Source organism: Apteryx rowi, unplaced genomic scaffold (genome assembly GCF_003343035.1).
Source record: "Apteryx rowi isolate R43461 unplaced genomic scaffold, aptRow1 scaffold_430, whole genome shotgun sequence".
Lineage (NCBI taxonomy): Eukaryota > Metazoa > Chordata > Aves > Apterygiformes > Apterygidae > Apteryx > Apteryx rowi.
In genome coordinates, this window is record NW_020450684.1 from 698,888 (window position 1) to 721,936 (window position 23,049).

General features: G+C 43.3%; 1 protein-coding gene across 7 annotated transcripts in view; it reads right to left on the bottom strand.

The window, feature by feature from the left end:
- The window catches only part of BRSK2 (BR serine/threonine kinase 2), a 163,052-nt gene that overhangs the window by 94,873 nt on the left and 45,130 nt on the right, over window positions 1-23,049 (bottom strand). For all 7 annotated transcript variants that reach the window (XM_026076437.1, XM_026076434.1, XM_026076431.1 and 4 more), the window contains exons 2-3: window positions 14,035-14,120; window positions 397-537 (exon numbers count right to left, since the gene is read on the bottom strand). In XM_026076437.1, the coding sequence (XP_025932222.1) occupies window positions 397-537; window positions 14,035-14,120 (227 nt within the window). The remainder of the gene's footprint in view (window positions 1-396; window positions 538-14,034; window positions 14,121-23,049) is intronic.

Sequence of the window (23,049 nt, forward strand, 5' to 3'; positions counted from 1 at the left end):
GACTTTGCTGTATTGGTAATTGTCCCGAGTTTCTTCAGGGACTCATTTTGATATAGCATATACAATTCTCAGTTATTGGCAAGTGCCCCCAAGAATGATGGAAATTAAACTGCTTTTCCCTCGTGGCTTTCATTTTCCTGGTTAAAGCATTCTCTGTGAATGAATTCTCTTCCAATATGAAACCATGGACAAACTTCTCCATGTAAAGTCTATCTGTGACTGTTGCGCAGTCTCACAGTCAGGCAAGAATTAAAAAATACATCAGCACTTTATACAATGCTTTTAGACCTTTACAATATTAGTTACTTAATATAAGTAAAAGTGCCAAGAAATAAGACCCCATTATTATGTGCTTTTATGTCACAGGTAATTCCTATTGAAAATGACTGTACTCACCATATTGAATGACTATGGCAGAAGTCTAAAGCAGAGATGATTTGTCGGAAGAACTTCCTGGCTTCTTTTGGTGTTAATCTTCCCTTTTTTACAAGATAGTCGAAGAGCTCCCCACCTGACACATGTTCTAGCACCAAATACCTAGAAAATAACAAAGCCAGGATTTTGTAAGCACACTATCATACCAACCCCCTCATGCACACACAGATATATATATATATAAACAAACCTCTTTTTACACATGGCCAAGCAGAATACTTCTGGGAAAAAAAGCAGAAGAGAATCAGAACCTAAAATCRGGAGCGATTAATGTTTTAAGTAGGGGTTCTGCAAACTTCAGACATGCCAGTGATTTGAAACAAAGGGATGGATTCAGTGTTCAATGTTCTAGTGAGATAGAATCTGGGAACCAAAAATTACTCAAAAGACCAGGATGGGAAGAAGAAAAAAAATCAGGTCTAAGCTTTCATGGCAGCTCTAAAAGCTACTGTGGAGTGAGACTGCATAGTAGCAAGCCTCAGGTCCCTTAACCAAGCTGACAGGTGCTTTATAAAACAGATTTGGCAAAGCAGCACTCACATAGTGTTCTGACTTGGACACCTGAGAACCAGACAGATGCCAACAAACTAGAGGGAATTCAGAAAAAAAAAAGCTGAACAGTTTAAACTATGAGAAAATATCAAAAGAACCACACGCGGGCAGCCCACGTAAGGGCRTCAGCTCTTGCTGCCGAAGAGCAGCGACTTGCTGGAGCAGCCGCCCCCCACTCCCACGTGAAGAATGCGGCACTGAGTGAACAAATGCAGCAAACGGGGCCCTAGGAGCGAGACACGAAAACCCAGCCCTCACACAGCACTCTTAGAAGCCTGACAAGAGTAAAATCTTCTGAAGGAAAGAGCTGGCCACAGAAGGGCCATCTKGCTGTTGTAAGTAGGGGTAATGGGAGGTAGCCAAGCAGAAGAAAACTTAGTCTAAATCTCTGAAAATATGGCCTAATAGTGGGCATGGAATAGTTACCCCAGGGAAGTGGCAGGAACACCGTCAAGTGAACCGCTTAAAAATAAACCTGCTATAATGCAGGCTAAGCAATAGACTTCTATTGGCAATAAGATTGTTTGAAAACCTCCAAGGACTCCATCTCTGTTGTGACTCTCTGCTCCACTGTCCCCTTGCTTGTTTGCCCAGAATATAATATCCTAATAGAGAAAGAATAAACCAAGCACTGAGATTTATTGGTCAGGATCTGAAAGAGCAAGCATAAACAACAAACGAGTATTTTCCACCGAAACGTCATTTCTGTTCTTTGGGGCTGTTAGCTGGCCTTTATGGCCATAAAGCCTGTAACAGAGGCAGAAACCCATACGCCYCCCTTACTAACTCCTTTGAAATGCGTTCCAGGACTGCATGGCAAGGAATGGGATCTCAAAGGTCCTTTCTGCAAAGCAACAACGCAAAGGTGAACAGAGCTTTCAAAGCAGTTTATTTGAGACACATCACTAGAAAACTTACAAACGAGTATTGCAGATTTTTCCAAATTTTGAGCGTGCTTCTCTCTCCCCTCTTCCCAGCAGACAGCGCAACAGATGGGGCAGGGCTGTATGTGCACTAGGATCCCCATCTCGCAATGCTTTGCTTTACAGCAAGTTGGTTTTATTACCAGTATTATTAATTCAACTCTTCACATTTGAGAGGGAAGTGAAAATAATTAATCCAAGATGGACTACTGTCTTTTCTGTATCTCAAGCAGCATACTTTGGGAGGAAATTTCTAATTTGAAATGGAAAGAGAAAAACAGTATTATAAATTGGGGGGTTCAATAATCCTGTTTTTAAAGGCTCCAAAATATGGAGTCGTAAAAGGCATAAAAGCTGTTCTGAGGAAAGTAAAATTGGTTTAATGATAATGGCCTTAGCCTTGAAAATGCAGGAGTGGGACCTGAGGTCCTACTTCAATAGCAGCTTCCAGTGCGACTTSTGTGTGTCGTGTCCCAGGCCGTAAAAGGAGAAATGCATTTCCCTACTCAACAGAAAGGCAGCAGAAAATGCAGGAAGAGACAGACATTAGCACCGTCTTGACAGCTAACTATGACAGAAGCATAGAAAGTTGGACAACACAGTGATATTCAAAACTTTAGGGAAAACTACATTTTTCTGAAATTTTTATCAAAATATAAACAATTTAAAACATGGCAAATTTCTCAAATTCCGCCCCATTGAAATGGGGAAAAAATCAGAAAAATCTTGACTCAAAACCCACATTTGGAATACCTGGATTACCTTCTCTCCAGGAGAGATGGGTAGCTGCCAGACCATCTACTAAGTATATATTGATAATATGGAGATGACCACTTATCTGCCTTACATTTTTAGAGCAAGATTATTGACAGCAGATTAGAAATGCTCAGAAAAAACTGATGTGCAGTAGTCATGGGCACCGGGGTGTCTACGTCTTTAAGTCCCAATCCTAACTTCCCAAACCATGCCTAAAGGACACTCTGAGAAGTGGGTTTGCTACATAATTCATTCTCCCTCTCATACTAGAGACAGATCTGGTTTAATCTCCCATATGGCAGACCCAAACCTGGCGCAGAATCAATCCTAAAATTCTCCCTGACAGCTCTTTCTCTCACTGTGCCCAGCAGAAGCTGGATATAGCAGTGCATCTTGCCCCCTAAATTCAAATGGATAGTTGTTTTTCTCTTTCTCTCTCTCTCTCTTTTTTTTTTTTTTTTTTTTTTTTACGGAAGGTATCTTATGAAGATGATTGTAGTTAGAGGCATACAGAACATCCTCTACACTGGCTTCAAATGCACAGTTTCGGAAAATTACAGACCCAGCATTTCTGTCACCCACAGCAGGAACTGCAAAGCAATTTATTTTCAGCAACTTCATCCTATTAAAAACACTCAACAAAAATGCACTGACACGTTGCATGAAAAATAAAACAAATTGAAAGACAGGGAGCATTTACAAGGTTATTCATTTTTGCTTGCCACCCAGAAGCACCAGATATAATAATGGAAATGAACAGAGGAGAATATCTGAAAAAGATCGGTGCCTGTGACAAGTCGGGGACGTGGAGAAGCACAGCCGCGATGTATTCTGATCTGACAAAGCCCCCAGCGCGACAGGAGCGAGAAGGGCGGCAAACACGTTCCCCAGTGGTCAACTGCAAGGAAGAAACACTGCAGGGACCATGCCGCAAGTCCTGCATGGTTATGTTGCATCCAGAATTTCTGCACTCCAATTTGCAGCTGGTCGCCCGCCAACCCTACTCCCTCCAGTATGACTGGGCTTTTTTTTTTTTTTTTTTTTAGGAGAGCCCCCAACGAGGAGATTTTCGATTTAGCAAGGGCATAATTCAGCACCTGCCTCCACTTCTGTGCAAGCCAATGTCTTGCTGGCACACTGCATGGCACACTAGTAGTACATGTTATTTCCAARCAGCCCAGTGAAAGGGGCTTAAACATTACCAAGTGTTGCACCACATCCAACTTCCACAGGACAGCCAACACAACCCCGCTGTTCTAAATGCTGCGTACATATATGCGTGTGTATGAGTGAATCTATACAAGAAGAGGGATTTTCCCAGGTTTCCCCATCCCATTTTCCCAGATGTGACATGCTCTCATCTCATGTTTTTATTATTACTTTTCCCATTTATTCTGAACAAGGCAATGAATTTAGAAAAACCCAAACCAGTAGCCAAGACTAGTCTTTTATTACATCAGGAGATGAAAAGCAGCTTACTTGTGAAGGAAGCCTTTTTAAAAACAACAACAACAACAACAACCCTCTGTCTACRCAAGACTCATGGCATCAGTGTCCCACTGTAAAAACATAGCAAACACTGCTTTTAAAAAGCCACTGCAGAGAAGACTCAAGGAGAGGAAAGACCCAGCCTCTGTCTAGCAGCATGTGCACCACCTACTGYGATAACACCGAGAGGGGCTGTCTTAGGAGAAAAGGCTCCGTAAGAGCACTTATCTCTCACACCTTGGACGCCCTGGACAAACACGAGCTCTTCTGATCCTTGCAATCCACGTGGGAGACACATTATAAGTATTATCCTCCTGTTCTTCTCACATAGGGAGCCGTGAAGCAAAGTGACTTGCCCAGGGTCACAAAATCACCCAGTATCAGAGCTGGGATCATAACCTCAAGTCTCTTGTGCCTTCTACTCCATGCTGCCGCTACCACCAATTTCCTCTCTGCTTGTGAAGGCACTGCGTAAGCAAGAAACCACCAGGCTTCTGCGACTCAGTATGAAGCCACGTGAACACAGCATTAAAAACCAATCCTTGATTAAACATTTTCCCCACTGGGTATATTCTTTAAGAAGTTGCAGAAGTTTTTGGAGGCCACAGCTTGCTTTTGTGAAGACACAAAGGTCCATGTCTTGCATGATATTTCTTCATGTCCCTGCTGCAAGCTAAAACATGGAACAAAAAAAAAAAAAATCTCTGGCAAAGCTTCAGAGCTTCATGGAGATGAGACTCTGGTGTTTAAAGGCAAAGATGCTGAATGCTTAATACACAAAATGATTTAATCTGTTGGAGAGGAGCAGATAAACTGTGTGCAGCAGCTGATTCTGCCCCAAACATTTCATTTTATCTATTCCCTTTGCCACTTTTCCATCTGCATCCTAGCACCTTCCCAGTCAAAACTAGCAAGTTCCTAACCTTAAGCGACCCACTAGGTATCACATCRGAAACATGCATGCAGCTTAGAAAAGCAGTAAGCCTCAACTCTTTTCCTTCTTTCTGTTTCAGTTTTATTTAATCTTTTAGGTACCAAAACAGTAAAGAAATAAAAACAAACAAAAAACCAGTATGGTAACAGAGGGATGACTTCTGCATATGAAAAAAATGGAGCAGCCAGGATGAATGTAGGGAAATGTGGCCTTAACCCATCTTTGTGCCTCTCAGTTCTGGCTGCACCAGGCACCAGCACAGACTCCAGAGCGTTCAAGCTGACAGCAGCCGCTCCACGAACGACTGCGGTTTGTTCTAGAGCTTAGGGCAGAAACTGAACAGCGAGCACCATGCCTCTCCTTCTCATCGCTCCAGCTCACCCTGTATTCTGGCGATCACAAGACGTGACAGCATACAGCCTACTTATACCAGTTTCACACTGCTCCTACACCAGGCAAATTATCCTTCAAGTCATTGCAGTCTTTTCCAAAGCCTGTATGTCGGTAGGACTCCTATAAACACAGTGGATGGTCCAGTTTCCTCTGGGAACTATCAGTAAATATTTGATGAACAGCAGCAAATGTGTACATAATTCACCTTATTTTTGGTTGCATTCAAACATGCTAACTACCTGACAGGGCTATGAGGATTTACGATGCCACTAGCAGAAGTTAAAAAAAAAAAAAGAAATGCTGTGACTCTTGCCCCAAACTCAAAAAAAATTGCAAAATTTTGGCACTCAGATAAAAATTCAGTACAGTTTTCTTCCCTTCCTCCTGACTAAAGTAAGATGTTGGCTTTCACCTCTGACATCCTACCATCAGCTCAAACTCAACATGGCTAAAACAGAGCTCTTGACCTCACCGCCCCCCTCCACTTCTTCCTTTCTCTGTCCCTAGAGGAAACACTGCTTGTCTGACCACCACTGAGGCTTGTGGCGGGGTGTTACCTTTAACTCAGGGTTTTTTTTTCAGGTCTTTTTAGCTTGGTTGTACTGGTATCCTATAGATATTTTCTTCATTATACCTCTAAGATAACAGTTTTCCTACCCACCCCCATGGTGAGAACTCTTGTCTAATTTTAGACACCTTGTATCTGTTACTTCATCATATCATTCATCTTGATAAATAGTCTGGCTCCACTGATGGCCGCTCAGAATAGATATCACAACATCACTGCAAATATCTTTTTCTTAGCGCTCTGCTTTGACCCCTCCTTCCATGCCTCCTCCATTGCCTCTTCCTTTTTTATACCACATTTACCATAAGGATAGCTGCCCTCAGTTGGAGGCCCCTTGTGGCCAACTCTGCAACCAGTCTCGGATTTCTTCCTTGGCCTTCTGAGGTGGACTTCCACCTCTGACCAGCCTCCATAGCCAGCTTCCACTATCCACTTGTTAAACTTCCAGACGAACAATTCTGTGCTCACACAACGTCCCCCTATATTTGGAAGGGTATCTTTGATCTGATCTACAGATCTACCTTATCATTTTTCTTCAGCTCCTTCCTGAAGGCTGTTCTTTGCTGTGGTGCTTGACAACGCCTTGGACTTCCCCACTGAGGAGTTTCCAACAGTTGTTTTGGGTTTTGGATTGTAAGCTGACTTTTTGTTCCATTTTTGTCCAGTGCCAGCACAACAAAGTCCTTGCCATGACTAGGTCACCTCTGCACTACAATACTACCAAGTTGGGCATCACTTAAACCAGTGACAAAAATAGTTTCGGTGATGATTCCTCCCTCCTGTTTGGAGGACTAGACTACACCTTATTAAAGGGTGTCTTTGCCCAGGCCCTGGGGAACTTTGAGGAAGGACTCTCATGCTCCCACCGAGGCAGCACATCTACATGCTACCGCTACAGTAGGACTCTAACAAAATAACACAGGCAGACTCTAAGCAATGCCTGGGAAACGCCTGTTAACGAAAGACTGCCTGGGACAGCAAAGACCAGGACCATGCATTACTGGGTAACTTGGGCACAATAAAAAAAGAACACCCCAGCTGCGATTTGTAGAAGATGAAAAGCTGTCTATAAACCATTAGCAAGAATGGTGTGAAATACTAAAATTCTTGCCAGATGGGATTGCCCACAGCAGCCCATCACTACATCCTAGTGTGGGTTTGCAGCTCCTGTTTTCTCAGCCTTATAGATCAATACAACTTATGAGACATTCGCAGTTACACAAATTAGATCCTCTGGGGCAAAACAGTGTATTTGTTTTTATAAAAGCATTAAACGGATAGAGATCTTTAGAGAAAGCTCATATTGAAACCCAAAGTATTTCAGATAAGTATTATAAGTGCAAAACATCAACAGTAACAAGAAATACTCTCTCGTGCCATAGGAACTGCAGCCAATTTGGGCATGTGATTAGCAGTCTGTTAGGAAACCAGTTAATATTCTTTTTATTAAATATTACAATGATGCACAACCTCACTTAAACCTAAAAAGCCAGGTGGGTCTTCTACATATGCCTAAATTTAGACACCACTGGGTTCTAGGGTTTTTACTAAGCAGGAAGTTAGACCGGATATTCCTGTAGCACTGTCCAGCTTTTGAGACAGAGGATTTCAAGTGTGCTCTCCAGCAAGATGCAAAACCCCCAAATACACAGAAAGAGCCATGCAAAGACAAGGCAAATCATGAGAGTTACTGCTTGTGCCCTCTGTGCTCAAGAGTTTACTGTTTTATGGTATAGGGCCTCTGGGTAAGAAACTTCATGAAGTGACTACATCTGCTGAGAAGCTCAACTACTCTGTCTTGTCACTTAAGAGCTGATCATTATATGAAAATCATGAGAATAATGCTAGGACCAGGGAACACAGCAGGAATCAAGACATTTCCGAGCTGACAAAGATGTCTAAGCAATTAATGAGGCCAGGGACACGAGTCAAGCAGGCATTTCATTTATAAAGACAGATACATCTATAGCTCTTTTCTGTCCCTACGTTGATTAGTGTCCACATCTATAAAAACCTCCTAATCCATTCCATGAAGTTTGGCCACAGATTTATACACAAACCAAAAGAGCTGCACCACAAACGTCACATGCTAGGTACAGCCACCAGTCCTAATGAAGTCGGAACAACCTCACAGGAAYGGCTCCTTCCAAAAAATCCCCAGCAGATTATTCCCGAGAAACTAACTTCTCCCTTTGACCAACTCAGCTAAGAGCTAGAAAATTCATTACATTTCAAAGCTCTGGCATATCAGCAAGGGATCTGCCTAGAATGGCAGACTGCCAGAAAAAGCCTCTAGGAAGAAAAAATAAAGTCGTGGCAGTTCCTCTGCCATGCTACCACTCTATTTGCAAAATGTCCTTTCATACCTACGTGTATATGAAAGGACACATGTACAGCAGGGAAATGGTTAAAAACTGCCCAGCCCAGACTGACATGTTGCAATTCTTTGACGGCTTTTTCACTGCACTGTTTTCTATCGATTAAATAATCTCTATCAGATATTAAGCCCCTTGTTATTGGCGCAACCTATAAATTATTCAGAAGCTATATAAATTCTTATGGCGGGCATGAATTTTTAAACCCTAATTTGGCACCAGGCCAGGAACTCTTTATTTTTCTTATTTTCTCCTCCCCTGCAAGAAAATGTGCATGCTTTAGATTTGTTTTTTTCCAAAGGACGATTTTAATTATAAATCCTTTGTTTGAAAGGAGATTGTACGTGATTGCTAATTATGTTTGGACATGAACAGGTTGGTGATTTGGGGGGAAAAGAGAGGCAGAGTGGGAGATTACGCTGCTGCACTGCCTGTACCTTTGATTTACTGGGGATGAAAGGTGTTTTGAGCGCTGCCTTCACAGTGTGTAGTCATGCATGCCAAGGCTCTGCTGCCGTCTCCTCCATGAGGAGACCCTCACTCTGCCTTCTGACTCCTTTCCCCATAGATGGATCAAATGTCAAAATCCTGGGCTACCAATAACAAAAGAACAAATTGAAATCTTTTTTTCTTTCTTGCACCTCACAATTAGTTTTCATCAGAAATGAAGTTACAGGAAAACCCTACAGGAGAGGCCTGGCAGGGCGGATGCCTCTGCAGACACCACCAGAGCTGTAAGTCTTTGACACCTGCTGTCAGCTGATCTTGTATAAGCCAGAAATGTGAGTTGTGCACAAGCAGGAGGACATTTTAATTTTGTTATCTGACTCACTGGGAAGCACTTTCACCCCTGAAAGCAGGAGGTGGCGTGTTGTATACGTTGCAATGAGGCTTGGGCACATGCCCAGTGGTGACACTGCACTGCTGGAGGCTGAAAAAGGGATCTGTTGTGTTTGGAGAAAGAGCTGCTGAATGCATGGCCCATTTCAGAGAAGAGGAGACAACTCCCCAGTTCTGAGGTCCACTCTTCCTCTCAGACCACGTTCTTGTTTAAAATGCTGATCAAGTTGGACAACACAGAGATTAAACTAAACCTTCCCTCAAAATTTGAAAAGAACCTGAAATGTGAAGAGTTTAAAAAGCATGTATATAAATACATATACATACAGATATGAATATCTGTATAAAAATATATCTGCATGTACCTGTAAATATATATTTACAGATCTATATCCGCACATATTGATGGAAATGGGAATAGAGAAATACTAGTATAAACATCGGAAAGAAACAGGCATGGGGTGATCCTGGGTTGTCTTTATCCTATCCTTTTTCCACTCAATGAAAAGCATCTACATGCTTATCTGAATTAGCAATATTTTAATATTGCTAATTCAATAACATAATGCTATGTTATTGGCATCCCCCAACCCATTTTAGCCATTCCTCTGTCCTTTTTAATCCCAGATTGCCACTGGACAACATTATTCTTTTGAGAAGGAAGTAATTTTTTCAAACGGATGCATCACCACATACCAGGGTGCTTTGCAACAGCAAAAAACCAGATTTTTACTATGAGTGTTTTCACCGAAGCTCAAAATGTTGAATACCAAGCATTTTTGAAAAACTAACTGTATGGTCTGGCTGCAATTGCTCAGCAACAAAAACTGGAGACATGGCCTTTTTCAGGTACTCTAAAGGGAGATAAGTAAGCAGGTGATGATGAAGTACAGATACTGGATTAAGATCAGCCCCTCCACCCCAACCCAATAATTTAAATTAAATAGATAATGGCTTAAGATCAAATGGATAATGCCACCCCTGTCAGGTGTTCTGCGGCAGAACTGCATCAGTCATATACATTCCCTTTGGAAGGTCCACCCGCTCTGGACTACATGATGGCACTTCGGTTGCCATGTTAACAGCTCCTGCAACAGCAGGATAATTGCTTTTCTAAGATCAAAAGGAAAGATGGATTTACTGAACAAAATGGTACACATCGGAGACTTAAAAACAAAGCATAAGACTGCTTCCTAGAAAAAAATCTGAGCCACCCACTTCACTCAGGAAGGCCAGGGCTTTGCTCATTTCCCCTCAGGTAATCCTCAAGAAGGCTCTTCACGAGAACCTCCTGCTCATTCACAGCGCTAGTGCTGTCAGAAGTGTATGAACTCCTCCTTCCCCTCTGCTTGCTACACAAAACTCTACCTAGGGCCAACTGCAGGAAAGACCTTTTCTGCACACAGCACAGAGGAAGGAGGGTCATCACCCAAGCTCACACAGTTCATCTGCAAGGTGGAAACCATGTGACTAATACAGTGTTTCCCCTCCAACACGCATTACAGAACACTTCTAAAACTCAGTTTTGTTATCACCTTGCTAATTCCCTTTGCTTATTTAGATTTCCCTAAAACCCTGTCAGAACTTGATTCATTTAAATTAGTGGTGCACATGCAAATTTTGGTAGCTCATTAATCATTCCCCATTCCAAAACAGCAATAAAAGTTCTTAAAACAGTCCTGGGCTTATTCCATATCAGGCTATTGCACCTCATTTCTCCACCTCTAAAATGGGGAGATGATCCCCTCGCCCACCCTTCAGTCTGTTCAAGTTACGTGTTGGGGGAGAGGGAGGCACAGATTGTCTATGGCTATTTGTAAATCATCCATTACTATGGGGCCCCCAATATTGGTTGAAGGCTGTCAGTATTATCATAAAACAAAAAAAGAAATAGCCCATCTGTCAGTAATATTGCTACTTTAACCAACATAATGTATAACCAGGTGGTATATAGGCACACCTACAGATAGTCACAGTGGAGCTGTGATGTTTCCCCCTATACATCTAGAATAATATTCCACAGTCTTATGGCTAAATAAGACAACTCAAAATGCTGGAAAAAGAGCTGAAAGCCTTAGAGCTCATAGCCATCTCCATTTCTCCAAATATCTTCATTTAAAAAAAAAAGGAACCAAACAGAAAATGGCTGCTAGGCTAACAAAGACACGCTAGCAAATTTTTATTATTATTTTTTAAAACTCATTTGCTGTGTTAACTAAACTGTTGAAAAAGGATTTGATTCATGGTCACATTGGGAATCTACTCAACCAATGCCCCTTGTCACAAATTAAGTCATAAACCAAAAGTCAAACATGATTTGTGAAGTTAACATTTATCGAGGGAATACTCCCCAGCGCTGCAGCGGGATCAGCCTTCGGCATCTGCAGCAGCACCCGTAACTCACCTGTGCTCTGAAACCACGCCACCACCGTTGCTGCCGAGATGGCAGGCGTGATGGAAAGGCGCTGCCACAATCGGAAAGCAATCCCTTTTCCTGATGCTGGTGCGAACTGGAGGTCACTGTGGCTTATTATTTGGGAAAGCGCACGAATACACGCGTCTCATCCCATGCACACTTGTAACACTTCTCCCCTCCCCAAGCACGCTCTTCCGCCTCTTAGCTTTATCCCAGGCTACGGCTGTTTCTAATTTTGAACAGCGAGGTTTGGCACAAGCTCTGCATTATGCCCTTTCTTTAAAATAGTGACTAATAAAAATGAAATGTAATTAATGGTCRTTGGCACTTTCATAAAGTTAGTGCTTTTCAGCAGAGGGACTCGGTACTTTTGTGGGCAGACACAGCCAGCTCAGTCCTACAGACTGAGAAGCTGAGGCACAAAGACTTAGCAACCGTCGAAGGTTAAACAGAGTCACTGGCAAAGTCCCCTTTGGAGCCCAACATTTCTTAGAAGCCAGGACTTCCAGACAGAGCTTAAAGAGACAAGATGCTTTCCTTTACAGACTGATCTTTAGCAGGAAGGTGTTTGGCTGCCAAGGAATGCAGTCACTTTTGAAAACCTTGGTGCGAGACCGTCCCCACTGCTCTGAACACTAGACACTCTTCACCTGCAGCGAAATAACCCCCAAGTCTTTTGGGAGGAGGGACAGAAAGCTCAGCTCAGCTCAGCTGCTGTTTTCCCTTATGTTCAGAGCAAGAACATATATATATTATTATACATATAACCCCATCCCCTCACCCCAAGCTACGATCATGGTCGTTGTCCTTCATGTGTTCACACGTCTCCATCACCCAAGTACACTAAACCTAACCGGAACACAGTAGCTGTATGGTGTGTTTTTGCAAGTGTGTGTGCGTGCGTGTGTGTGTGTGCGTGTGTGTGTGTGCGCGCGCGCATGTATCTAAGAATACAAAACATGCAAATAAAGAAGGATCAGAAAGAAGAATATTCCTTCCCTCTGCCTGGGGCCTGACCCTACCCCCATTTAAACCAGAACAGAGTGATAGAGAGGAGTGTACTCTTACACATAGCGCCTCTTTTTTCAGGATTAAAGGAGAACAGCTTGGCTGCTGCTCTCCTGCACGCAGAGCTGGCTGCATTAGGATGTCCGGGCCTCTGCCCTCAGCTGGTGCCACCTAGGCTTAACGGAGCCACGACCATTTATGCCAGCGAGGATAAGGCCCTCGGCACGCAGCTCAGAAAACAGCAAGGCCAGCTTCCAGCCAGGGCCTGCGCAAGCTCGCGCTGGCAACCACATCTCCGCAGCAGGCAGGCTCTGCCCCAGAGGAGGACGGGGAATCCAAAAGAAATTATTSCCTGCTCTGTTAAACTAACCCTTAGACGCAAAGGCCTCGCTTCCTGCAACAGGAATTCATTGCTCCAGCAACAAGACTGCCTGGATATTCCATGAGGGATTATTACCTCCATTCAACACACTTTCTTTGGGTAAACAGTTATTCCTTTCTTGTGTTGTGACATTAAGGAGAGGTCACCAGTGGAGGGTGGCTTTTAAAAACAGTTTAATTTTTTTAAACACTCTCTTCTACTTGCAATAACCTGTTAAAAAGCTGGAAACAACAYTGAGTTCCCTACTGGGCTGCCGTTTTCCATTTGGAGAACATTGATTCTTTTTCCTGTTGTGCCAAGATTAATGTGGCCTGTTTGTTTGACAACAGATCCAACATATCTAGAGCCCTGTCAAGCTAAAATGACTCTGTCTGTGGACAATATCCCTGCCTGGCATTGGCAATGATCTGCAAAAAAGCCAAACCAAACAACAACAGCGCTTTGCTGGTTAACTGTTACTGCAGAGAGTTCACATCAGGAAATTTCAGCAGAGCCTACAACCCAAAATTGTTATTGATGGCAAATTTAAAAATATTAGCAGTGAGAGTTGAGGGTTTCAATGAAAACTATTAGGSAAGTGAGGATATCCAAACTATCCACTTTAACAACTTGTTACAGTTTTGGTTCAAAATGGTTCCAGACCTTACAGGCATAAAGCTTCCTCCCCTGTTGCTGTGAGAAAATATTGGTTTGTCATTTCTCCCTCTGTTTTAAGTAGGAAAAGAAACAGCATATAAACAAAATACAGAGCAGAAAAGAGGAAAATAAAAACGCTGTGCAAATAGGAACTGTTCCTCCCTCAGCCAGCTACTAGATATCACACGGACACCAGACCTGAGGGTAAAAACACATCCTGCTCCATTCTTGCAGAAATGTTACCAAGTTCCAAACCCCTCCTCTCCCTCCCATCCTTCCTCCTTCCATTTTCCTCTCCCATTTGCTGGCAAAAGCCAATAATACCTACAAATATTTTTTATTTTCGTAAACATCATGCAGCTTTAAAACGTGGGGATGTTCTATCAACTTCAGGATGGCTATTTCCCGCTCCACCTGGAAGAAACAAAAAGAAATAGAGAAAATTAGAAGATAGGTCTTAGAATGTCAGAAATCATCTCACATTTCCTTCCCATTCATCCATTTCCCACTCTCTATATGCAGGGGATTTTTCAACTTATAATAATGAATAATATTTAGCACTCACATAGTTTAACAAAAATTTAATGTATTTGGCCTCAGTACTGCCTGCCCTTCAGGACAGAAAAACAGCAAAATGTCAAGGTTGAAAGAAAATTCCCAAATCTACCAAAGAGAATGAGCTGCAGGAGTTATTGAGCATTCAAGGCAGTTCCTGCCTCACAACCCAAAGCCCGTGACATGCTCTCAAAGTACAGAAGCTCAAACGTGTCATTTAGGGCTTTCCTGACCTCCCACAGGCACAGAAGTGGCCACAGCGCACTAGGTATTGTACATTCAGKTAATAAGGGAAAATCACCATCCTAAAGAACTTGCAGTGTAAGCAGGGAAGACAAAGAGGGGAAGAGRACCATGTCATTTTAGAGCTGCAGAACTGAGGCATAGAAAGAGAAACAGATATAAGAAGTGACTTAAGAAGTACAAGGCTCAACAAGAAATTAAACCAGACTTTGGGAGCCCCAGTGTTCAGAGCCTGAAGTGTAAGGCTCTGCTCTCTCTCAATTCCCAACCTATCCGGCTGTGGCTACTTCTAACAGCATGCCTTCAGCGCTGAGTCAGCAAGTTGTGACCAAGCCCTTGTAATTAACTGAAGTCCTGTTCTCACCCCAGATTCTTATCAGACTGTAGTGGTGTTTTTAATTTGAATTTACTGAGGAGGGTATTCATTAGAGATGGAGTTCGTACAATTCCTCAGCTGCTAGCAAATTTGCTCCATGCTGCTCAAAGCCACGCTATGACCACTCTGATTTGACCTAGGCTAACTTGAAGGGAGCTAATGCAGCGCAGTGGAGACTGCAGACAATCAAAACAAGCTCTGCAGCAAGACACAGTCTAAGCAATGCACAGTCAGGTATGACAAATTTTCAGGAATCCACAAAGGCARGAACGAGACCTAAAGAAGCAAACGGGGACAAGCAGGTAGGTTTTTTCAGTCCTCTGAACATCTGATTGTCCTGTAGCTGCTATCCCAACAAGCAAAACACCAACAAAACACAGACCCTGTCCAGAAGATCTCCTCTGCAGTAGTCAGACAAGTAATTAGGAACTTGTTCCAGTGTACTTTTAGTTCTTGGTGTCCTTTAATTTCCTGAGATACCATCCTCTGCTAAACCTGAACACAGACAACTTTCCCTGAAAGCCAGTAAGATACTTCGCAGGGAATGAGGAAGTGCTAGTTCGCCAGCATTGTGAAGAGGAGGGGGATCTCTCAGCACACTGGTTATCACCCCAGATCTCTCTTCCTCTATACCACCCCCCAGAAAGAACAAAAGCAACTGTAGCATCACATCACCCTTGGCTGCCTTCTCATATTAGGATGGAGGAAAGGGTGTTTGTACACGTGTCAGTCTCACTTTTTCAAAAAGACACTTATTCCTCTCTGCAAACTCAAAAGTCATCTGAGAGATCTGTAATCTCTGTGATCTCTGGAAGTGGGGAGAAAGTGTATCAGAAGGCCTAATGGAAGTGCGTGTGTATGTGTGTAAATATCTATGTAGTTGAGCAATTTCAGAAGGGAACTGCCATGAATTCAGTGCCACGCAGTACTTGATGGTGATAGCTCTGTAGGTATAACTTACTCATGACTAGCACTTAGATGAAAGTCAGTTACACAAATAGAAAATGAAAGCTGTGCATATTTCAACCTTAAACCTAATCCACAAAAATTAAAAAAAGGGGGGGGGRAGAGCTAGTTTACTCCATTTTTGTCTCCTCTTCAGAAAGACCTGTTAACTCTTTCTCTCACAAGATAGGCAGTGACATTTGGAGAGACCTTACTCAAGTGCTTTATCTGATAAAGTTGGATTTGCTTCAAGAACAAGGGAAAACAAAACAGAAGCAGCACCCACCCCCATAATGATCTTCCAATATTACCAAGGTTCAGACATCAGCACCATGTACTGCAACTACGCAGAAAACTGGAACTCCAAAAAAGTGCCCTTTGGATGAGGGAGACCAGGTATTTCAGGGGAATGTGATCCCTGCGCTAGCTATGAAAGTGATCATCCCACCTCTGTTCTCCCTCCTGGATCTCCCGCCTGAGAAAGATGAAGCTCCCTAGAGATTTGCTAAGTGCACTGGAGAGTCATGTCTGAAAAGCCTGTTGGTGGGTGCTGCAGCAACATGCACCCAGGTCGAGTGAGTGATGGGTGGCAGCATCCGGCCAGGGTCCTGCTTGGCTGCTGTCCTTAAGCATGAGAAGAGGCAGTGATTTATAACCACCCCTTGGAGGAGGAGATTCAATTAAAACACTGTATGGTCTACCTTTGAAAGGAGAACAAGACAGCAAAGGAGACAAGAAAGCAAATATCCACTTACTACCTACAGACTTATGCTAGGAACCAATTAAAAAGAAATAATCTGAGTTACTTTACTTTCATCACTTTAACTGTACGAGTGTGGAAGGTCCTGCACACATTTTTAATTTCCTGGAAACTAAATCCTGAGGGGAAATCTAGTTTCAAAAGTCATGATTTCAACCTCAGATATGTAGAAAGCATCAGGTTTGATGTGCCTGGCAGTATCTTATTGTGATATACATACATATTGCACCACCCCAGTGCAGGCAGCAGTCTCCTTTCCCCAGCAGTGTGAGTCTGAGGTTAAAGAGGGGACTGGCAGAATTCATAGGATCCTCCTCTGCCACCTTTGCTTGCTGTAAATCAAGGACAAAACAAATCTATTTGTCTGGGTAAGACTTTATACAGCTCTTCAGTGAAAGGAGCTTTATAAAGGTAAAGTATTATTACTATACTTCTCATATAGTCCAGGACTTGGTCCCTATGTAAAGGAGCGAGACACTAATGGCTGTATTGCTTCAAGAACTAGAGATTCCCAAGTCTCTAACCAGCAACCTGATAAAGATCATCCACAGAAACCTTGCAGCAGTGCCCTGCCTGTTTCCATTCCACCGAAACACTACCACCGCCAAAAAGCCTGCAGTGGGCCACCTTCTCAAAATCACCACTGCAGTCACTGTTCACAGGGGCTCTTCCAGGTCCTGTTCACATTTCCATCCCCACAGAGAAGCCAGTAATTGATGCGGGTTGGACACAGAGTGCACACCTCAGTAGTAATTTCATTGACATGTAGCTTAGGAGGGTCTAGCAGTAATCCRTGTCATTAGCAAAGGAGAGGTAGCTGGACTCGCTGGTGAAATAAAAGAGGCCTTAAATAGCGCACAGCTTTGCCTTCTTCCCCAGAGCTTTGCCAGCTACTGGCATCACTTCTTTGCACATCCCTGTGCTCGCAAGCCATGTAGTGCTGTCCAGCTCGGAGCTGCCAAGGACAGGGACTGGAGAAACCCTGCAGGGGTGTTTGCTTTAATGCAGATGCAATTATCAGAAAGCAGGCCAAGCTTAGAATAGCCTGTCTAGGGAAGCGCAGAGTCTGTGCTAAACAGGAAACATGGCGAAACATTTGCATAATAGTTAAAAAAGAAGAAGAAGAAAAAAGAGGAGCTCTGTCTGTCACACCAACATGGAGTCACGTGAGAGGGTCCCAACTACAGCCTGGGTTGCCACATACCATAGCAGGCCATTGCCCATGCAGCACCCAAAAGTCGCAGAGCTGGGGAGGGGGGGCTATGAAAAACTGCGCAGAGCAAATGGAGGCACATTGCTAACTTGTAACCTTGCAGGTGCCAATTAGAGGTTTTTAAAATCTATGCAGGAGGCTGATTTGCCAACAGGATGCTCCAGTGATTCAGCTAATGACAAAGAGCATCACGAGGGCAATGTGACCTTTAGAAGGAATAACGCAAAACTCCACTTCCATCTCTTCCACCTCTACTTCACCTTCCTCCTCCTCCTCCTCCAGAGGAGCTCACATTTCTTGGGTTTACGCCCATCTCATCTGCACAGTTTTCACTGACAAGTGCTGCACTCCCTCCCCTTCAGACTCGCAGACACCCGGGATGCTAATTCACCTAGGAGGCAAGGAGAGCTGGTGAAGGAAGCCAGGAGGTTTGCCTCAGTGATGAAGAAAGTTTCCTTTTCACTTGCATTCACGTGCTCASTAAAAATCATGTTGCCCATCTAGAACACGGTGCTGTGAATATTTGAAAAACGAGGTGGGTAGCTTTCTCATATTACCAGGCTATAGTTTACCAACAAAATCTTTGCAGGCATTATGCAGCAGTCATTAATAGCTTTATTTCTCAATGAACACTYGTGCCCAAAAAGCCGGAGGGGAGGGGATGGCATTTCTCCTTGGATGCTCTGAAGTTCACCAGCAGCACACCACCGACATCCGTTGCTCCTCTGCTGGAGGAGCACAGTACAGGCCRGAGAAGGGAGTCTGCAGCGGCAGAAACAGCGAGGGGGAATAAAGCCCTGCAGGCTGTAAATTTGTGATGCTGTTTTCCCTAATCATAGCTAAATGATGCGTAGGAAGGAAAGGGGGGGGGGGCTAGATTTTCGTGTGAAACGCAAGTGCTCTAACGTTGACCCTGCTTTGCTTTGAAGTAAATAATGAAATAATTCACAGAACTCCTGCCTATACCTCAGTTACTAGAAACTCGGCCTGGCCATGAACTTTCTCAGAGTTCAGAGCTATTCAGAGTTGGGATGAACTTCAAAGGATGCAGAGACTGGATGCTTATCTAAGTCTTCGGGCTAGAATTCAGCCTGGAAACCYTGCACTGAAAGACCTAATTTCTCCAGGGTCTGGCTTGCTGTGGAGTAATTTGCATTTCRGTGATGAGAGCACAGAAAGCACAAAACATCGGTAAATCACTGTGAGAGTGTTCACCCCCACTTCACTGAGCTGAAATGGCTAAAGCAAAGGTACCAGGGAGCAAGAAACTATTTCAAGCTTTCTGGAAAGTTTTCATTCTTGGTGTAAATGGAAATATCCCATGAACAAACCCTGAGATTTTACTTCTTTGGTACTTTTGCTTCCATGAGGCTTGTGCGACTTAAAGTTTAAAATCATGAAAAAAGACTGGCTTAGGTGAAAGTCACCTGGCCACTCTTTCCAGAGTACCAAAACAAACAGGCTACTCCTGAAATTGGAAGAGAACAGCTTTAAAACAGAAATGGTTTTATACAAAAAGTAACTGTGGGCCCAGTAGGCCCTGTGGGGTCTCATGGCTGTGAGGATACCATTATTCCAAATACACTTAAGCCATTATAAAACCTAAGCAGTACTGTATTATATCAGTTGTATCTTTAGTTTCAATGGGAGTGTAAACAGAGTAAAGGTGGAGAAAAACAATTTTTAAATGATTAAACATTGAAATATATTTGCAGAGCTCTGCAGCTCTGAATTTAGTTGAATTTTCACTTAAAGTGGCCTTCCATTACATTTACGTAGAACTTCTTCAGTAGGCCAGTGTGGAAGCAAATGGGGAACCACAAGAGCTGGCCATCTACGGAGAGCATTTCCTGTTGCTATTCCAGCCACTAACTTCCCTTTTCTGAATACCCCAAGACAGATTCAAAACGTATTGAAGTCAACAAAAGACATTAATTGACTTAAATGGGTTTTGAATCAGACCTTCAAATGATCRTTAAGAAGTATCTGGAAGAAATCTTCTATTATACAATTTTGACTAATTAAATGCTTTAACATGAATTCAGGTTTTCTGCTAAGTACTAGTAATTWTAAGAATATTTTATAAAAAGCAGGTAAATGACGAGGGGGAAAGTAGATTTAGGTATGCATTGAATCAGGCTGCTAGACAGTGCTGTACAAAATGCTTACAGCAAAAAGACAAAATTACTGGAAAGCTGAGCAATTCTTCATTTCACTGAAAGCTCTATTATGGGCTCATTCTACCACAATTTGTGTTTGTATGAGTGCTTCTCAAAGTTATTTTCACATAAATGAAAACAGGTATGTGTGAGAAGTGAGTTGCATATTTGATGTTCCAATTTACATGGGCAAACCTTTATATTATGAAGCTTCTTAGTAGGGAAACTTATTTTCCCCAAACTATTATTATAATGGAATGTCCTACTCGTTTTTATTGAAAATAGTATTTTCCATAGTCCCTTCAAAACTGCATTGTCAAAGCTGCAGTGAATTTCAAACTTTGGCATAAAATCTGAGCATATGAAATCAGCCAAAGTGATACTARGAGAATTTTCATGGGAATCCTTCTTGCTGGTTTCAACATAGCTCCACAACAGGAAGGAAGGAGTCCTGGTCTGTCCCGGTTTATTGACTCCAAGGTCCTGAAACGACGGAGTTTGGGGCCTACAGGTTATCTAATCATGCAAAATCCTATCAAGGAACCTCACAGTTTAACTCAGGAGTTAACACCTGCAGGGTTTCTCAGCCCTCTACCACAGGCCACTGAGTAAATACGGCATTCAGACTTAACTGCAACATATGTTTCTTTAAGAAGCATCAGGGCTTCATGCAAGAGACACTGATGGGAGCTGACAAGGAGTGGATTTATTCATTCGGCACTTGAGATTATCTGCTGCCCGGTGGTACATAGCTAACAAGCGACTGACACGCAACTCTCTGCCAGCAGTCGGCAGAATTGGCCCCTTTACCCTGGTGGGTGAAGAGCCTCCCTGTGCAGCCTGTCTCCCTTGGCGAGTGCCACACCACGGCCACTGTGGCTCGGCAGCGCAGGAGAAATAACGTTCCTCCAAAAAACATTCCTCCAAGATATTTGACCTGCTTTTCTTTTTCCCTCCTTCTCCAGATTTTTTATTTTAATGGCCTGTTTTCTTTCTTCGACCTAAAGMAGAATGCTTGCACACATGCTTTTTTGGCTGGAAAAAACCCAACTCACATGGAGCCCAGTCTTCATGAGAAAGCTGCTAACCCTAATCAGCCGCCACAGGCTGATAATGCTGATACTTGCTGCTCCAAATCAGAGTGCCCAGTCCTGCAACTCTCCCTGCCACACCAAACAGTAATGGTCACCTCAAATCCAGGAATTTAACTCAAGTAATGTTGTAGGCACTATTCAACCAAAGTTTTTTTTTTTCCTGGGGGACCACCAACCCTCTACAAACTTATGCCTTTGACACAGGCCTCATGAGCAATCATTTAGACACTGCTTTCTCTTGGCTCAGTTCACAGACTTCTACATTGAAGAATACAAGAGTAGGAAGTCTAACTGGTCCTGTGCAGGAATGCAGGAAAGGAGTACAATCCACAACCCATTTTCCTTCAGTTGAAGATAGTGATATTTCTCAGAACTTCTCAAGAACTTCTAATGCCTTATGGGTTGCTATGCTCAGATAACAAAAAAGTATGCACTGAGGAGAGAGAGACTGGAAAACTGAGCAGTATGGAGAGCTCAACTTCAAATAACAAAGTTGCAGAGCTCTTTAATACAGAGCTGAGAGGGAGGAATAGAGACATTATAGATTTCACGTGGGCAGCACTGAACACAACAGTGGAATGTCCGAGCCGAGACCGGGTGGAGGATACAGGAGACTCTGTATCCCACATTGGGAATACGAGCAAGCACAAAGGAGACAGTACAGCATAGCGCAGCGTAAAGTTCTGCCAAAAATACAACACAGAGCTTCTGAAAGCAYTAGTAGAGAATATGATAAGGCAGAGGGATTCCCAAGAGCATGAAGAGCATCYGGGAAAGGGAATGAACAGTGAAGAGATGCTGACAGTACCATGATGGATCCTTCGGGTAGCCCATCATCAGTAGGAAGAGAAATTATAAAGGACATTTTAGGAAAAGCTTCCAAGGATAAACTTTCCACCATTTCCTACTTGTCTCAGCTAGCCTCTTTCTCCCTCTTCCTCTCCATTAGTCACACTAGCTTTGCTCAGCTCTTTAGCATTATCTTACACAAACGTCCTCTACACTTTCTCCCTAATACTCTTCCTGAAGTAATCGATAGGATTGCTGTTGTTTCCTTCTCTATATCTTTCCTTAATAGCCATCTCTGGTTTCTTGAGAAATCAGGCAGATAACAAATGGTCCAGGAGAGGGCAGAAGAGCTGGAACTTTGTGGAGATCCAAGGCAGACTGCCAAAGCCCTGTCCAAACCTCAGGCTCAGCCCATGCCCTGCACTGTTCCACAAAAGGCTGAGAAGCAAATCTAATGACATCAATCATTTCAAAGAGTGGAAAACATATAACGTGATTTTAGGTATTCTTCTATATCCTTCTATCCTTTCCTTTTGGGTGCCCCTTGACTCTTTAGATTGGTATTTGCATGTACGTGTATATCAGGATCTCATTTCAGGTAAGTTAATAAAACTGGGGAGAAGCAAACAGCAGGTTACTGGAAGGGATTCTCCATCTCTGGTAGTCCCTCAGAGCTGGCAGCATTGGAAACAGGGACGGCAGCAACCCACAGCTCTCCCCTTTGTTTCCATTTTCTAAACATGCTGTTGAAGCACAAGTGCACCTCCCAGAGGGACATGGTCCCAGACAAACAGCAGCATGGACCTCATCCAGGATCTGCAAAAAGGCCACGGGCAACACAGTCGCGCAAAGTTCATGTTTGCACTTCTCCCTCCTCAGWAGAGAGGGAGCCTTGAGGGGAGGCCTGGCAGCCACAGACAGAGGAACCAACAGCTGATGTTCTGCCAAACTGCAGAGCCAGCGGGTGCAGATTCAGGGAGGCCACGCACACCCTTCAGCCCAGCTCATCTTCCGTGGCAGGTTTGCAATGGCTTATCACACTGTACTGTGAACAGTAACTCCAGCCTGACCTGCACCAGCTACATTAAGTCCATCCTAGCTTAGGTACACTGATCCCAAGAGCTATTTATTCATGATGTTGAAATCAGTCTGCTTTATTCATAATATGAGTGGTCTGCGCACAGACTATGTTTGAAGAATGCACTTCTT